The sequence below is a fragment of the Onychostruthus taczanowskii genome, unplaced genomic scaffold (assembly GCF_017590055.1).
Source record: "Onychostruthus taczanowskii isolate IOZ18803 unplaced genomic scaffold, ASM1759005v1 scaffold764, whole genome shotgun sequence".
NCBI lineage: Eukaryota > Metazoa > Chordata > Aves > Passeriformes > Passeridae > Onychostruthus > Onychostruthus taczanowskii.
In genome coordinates this window covers 4,576-7,636 of record NW_024505495.1, presented here as the reverse complement: position 1 = coordinate 7,636, position 3,061 = coordinate 4,576, and the positions used below count along the sequence as shown (strand labels likewise).

The 3,061-nt window shown below is 63.5% G+C and overlaps 1 protein-coding gene across 1 annotated transcript in view; it reads left to right on the top strand.

The window, feature by feature from the left end:
* Positions 1-802: 802 nt before the first annotated feature.
* The window catches only part of LOC121345968 (integrin alpha-D-like), a gene marked incomplete at its 3' end in the record, with an annotated part of 6,125 nt that continues 3,866 nt past the window's right edge, over positions 803-3,061 (top strand). The window contains exons 1-2 of the mRNA XM_041423339.1: positions 803-950; positions 2,713-2,863. Coding sequence (XP_041279273.1) covers positions 804-950; positions 2,713-2,863 — 298 coding nt within the window. The remainder of the gene's footprint in view (positions 951-2,712; positions 2,864-3,061) is intronic.

Sequence of the window (3,061 nt, the reverse complement as noted above, 5' to 3'; positions counted from 1 at the left end):
TGCTGACCACTGACCACTGGCCCCGGGCACCAACCGCTGACCGCTGCTGACCACTGACCGCTGCTGACCGCTGACCGCTGACCACTGATTGCTGACCACTGACCACTGGCCCCTGGACACTGACTGCTGACCGCTGGTGATCACTGATCACTGACCACTGCTGACCGCTGACCACTGACCGCTGGCCCTGGACACCGACCACTGACCACTGCTGACCGCTGACCCCGCTGGCTGCTGACTGCTGACCACTCCCCCGGCCACATCTGGCCCCCGCTGACCTCTCCCTGGCCCTGTCCGGCTGCACTGACCACTCCCCTGGCTGTACTGACCTCTGACCTCTCCCCCGGCCGTGTCCGGCTGCACTGACCACTCCCCTGGCTGTACTGACCTCTGACCTCTCCCCCGGCCGGGGCCTCTCCCTGGCCGTGCCCGGCCACACTGACCACTCCCCTGGCTGTCCTGACCGCCGACCTCTCCCTGGCCGTGTCCGGCCACACTGACCACTCCCCTGGCTGTACTGACCGCTGACCTCTCCCTGGCCGTGTCCGGCCACACTGACCACTCCCCTGGCTGTACTGACCGCTGACCTCTCCCTGGCCGTGTCCGGCCACACTGACCACTCCCCTGGCTGTACTGACTGCTGACCTCTCCCCGGCCGTGTCCAGCCACACTGACCACTGACCACTCCCCCGGCCGTGTCCAGCCACACTGACCACTGACCACTCCCCCGGCTGTACTGACCGCTGACCTCTCCCCTGGCCGTGTCCGGCCGCGCTGACCGCCGGCTGACCGCCAGGCAGCGGATGTTCGTGGCCGGCCGCGGCGCTCGGGCCGGCGCGCGGCGCGTCCTGGTGGTGGTGACCGACGGCGAGAAGTTCGACGACCCCCTGGACTACCCGGCGGTCATCGCGCTGGCCGACGCCATGGCGGTCACTCGCTACGCCATCGGGGTGAGCGGCCGGCCGTCCGTCCGTCCGTCCGTCTGCCCATCCGTGCCCATCCATGTCCACCTGTCCATCCGTGTCCACCTGTCCATCTCAACCTGTCCGTCTGTCCGTCCATCCGTGCCCATCCATGTCCACCACGTCCACCCGTCCATCCATCCCACCTGTCCCTCTCACCTGTCCATGCTCACCTGTCCATCCATCTCACCTGTCCATCTCACCTGTCCATCTGTCCATCCATCCATGTCCACCATGTCCACCTGTCCACCCATCCCACCTGTCCCTCTCACCTGTCCATGCTCACCTGTCCATCCATCCCACCTGTCCATCTCAACCTGTCCGTCTGTCCGTCCATCCGTGTCCACCATGTCCGTCTGTCCGTCCATGTCCACCGTGTCCACCTGTCCAGTCGTGTCCACCTGTCCAGTCATGTCCACCTGTCCATCCCACCTGTCCATCTGTCCATCCACATCCACCATGTTCGTCCGTCCATCCATGTCCACCACGTCCGCCTGTCCATCCCACCTGTCCACCTGTCCCTCTCACCTGTCCATCTGTCCATCCATCCATGTCCACCGTGTTCACCTGTCCATGCTCACCTGTCCATCCATCCCACCTGTCCATCTCAACCTGTCCGTCTGTCCGTCCATCCGTGTCCACCATGTCCGTCTGTCCGTCCATGTCCACCGTGTCCACCTGTCCAGTTGTGTCCACCTGTCCAGTCATGTCCACCTGTCCATCCCACCTGTCCATCTGTCCATCCACATCCACCATGTTCGTCCGTCCATCCATGTCCACCACGTCCGCCTGTCCATCCCACCTGTCCACCTGTCCCTCTCACCTGTCCATGTTCACCTGTCCATCCATCCCACCTGTCCCTCTCACCTGTCCCTCTCCCCTGTCCATGTTCACCTGTCCATCCATCCCACCTGTCCCTCTCACCTGTCCCTCTCCCCTGTCCATGTTCACCTGTCCATCCATCCCACCTGTCCCTCTCACCTGTCCATCTGTCCACCCATCCATGTCCACCGTGTCCGTCTGTCCATCCATGTCCACCATGTCCACCTGTACATGCTCACCTGTCCATCCATGTCTATCTCACCTGTCCATCCCACCTGTCCATGCTCACCTGTCCATGTCCACCTGTCCAACCATCCCACCTGTCCCTCTCACCTGTCCATCTGTCCACCCATCCATGTCCACCGTGTCCGTCTGTCCATCCATGTCCACCATGTCCACCTGTACATGCTCACCTGTCCATCCATGTCTATCTCACCTGTCCATCCCACCTGTCCATGCTCACCTGTCCATGTCCACCTGTCCAACCATCCCACCTGTCCCTCTCACCTGTCCATCTGTCCATCCATCCATGTCCACCGTGTCCGTCTGTCCATCCATGTCCACCATGTCCACCTGTACATGCTCACCTGTCCATCCATGTCTATCTCACCTGTCCATCCCACCTGTCCATGCTCACCTGTCCATGTCCACCTGTCCATCCATCCCACCTGTCCATCCCACCTGTCCATCCCACCTGTCCATGCGGCCCGAGGCGCACCTGGAGCTGCAGGTGATCGCGTCGGGCCCCGCCCGGGATCACCTGTTCACCTGTGCATCCATCCCACCTGTCCATCCCTGTTCACCTGTCCACCTCACCTGTCCATGTCCACCTGTCCATCCATCCCACCTGTCCATGTTCACCTGTCCATCCATCCCACCTGTCCATCCCACCTGTCCCTCTCACCTGTCCGTCCCCTCACCTGCGCAGGTGGGCAGCGCGTTCCTGCGGCCCGAGGCGCACCTGGAGCTGCAGGTGATCGCGTCAGGCCCCGCCCGGGATCACCTGTTCCGCGTGGACAGCTTCGAGGCGCTGCAGGGCATCCAGAGCCAGCTGCAGGAGAAGATCTTCGCCATCGAGGGTACCTGGGCACACCTGGGCGCACCTGGGGGCAGGGAGAACACACCTGGGGGCACCTGGGCACACCTGGGGGCACCCAAAACACACCTGGGCACACCTGGGCACGCCCAGGCGCACCTGCTGGGCCCTGCGGCCAGGTGAGGCCACGCCCACAACGAGACTGGGGGGGGAGCACACCTGGGCACACCTGGGACACCAC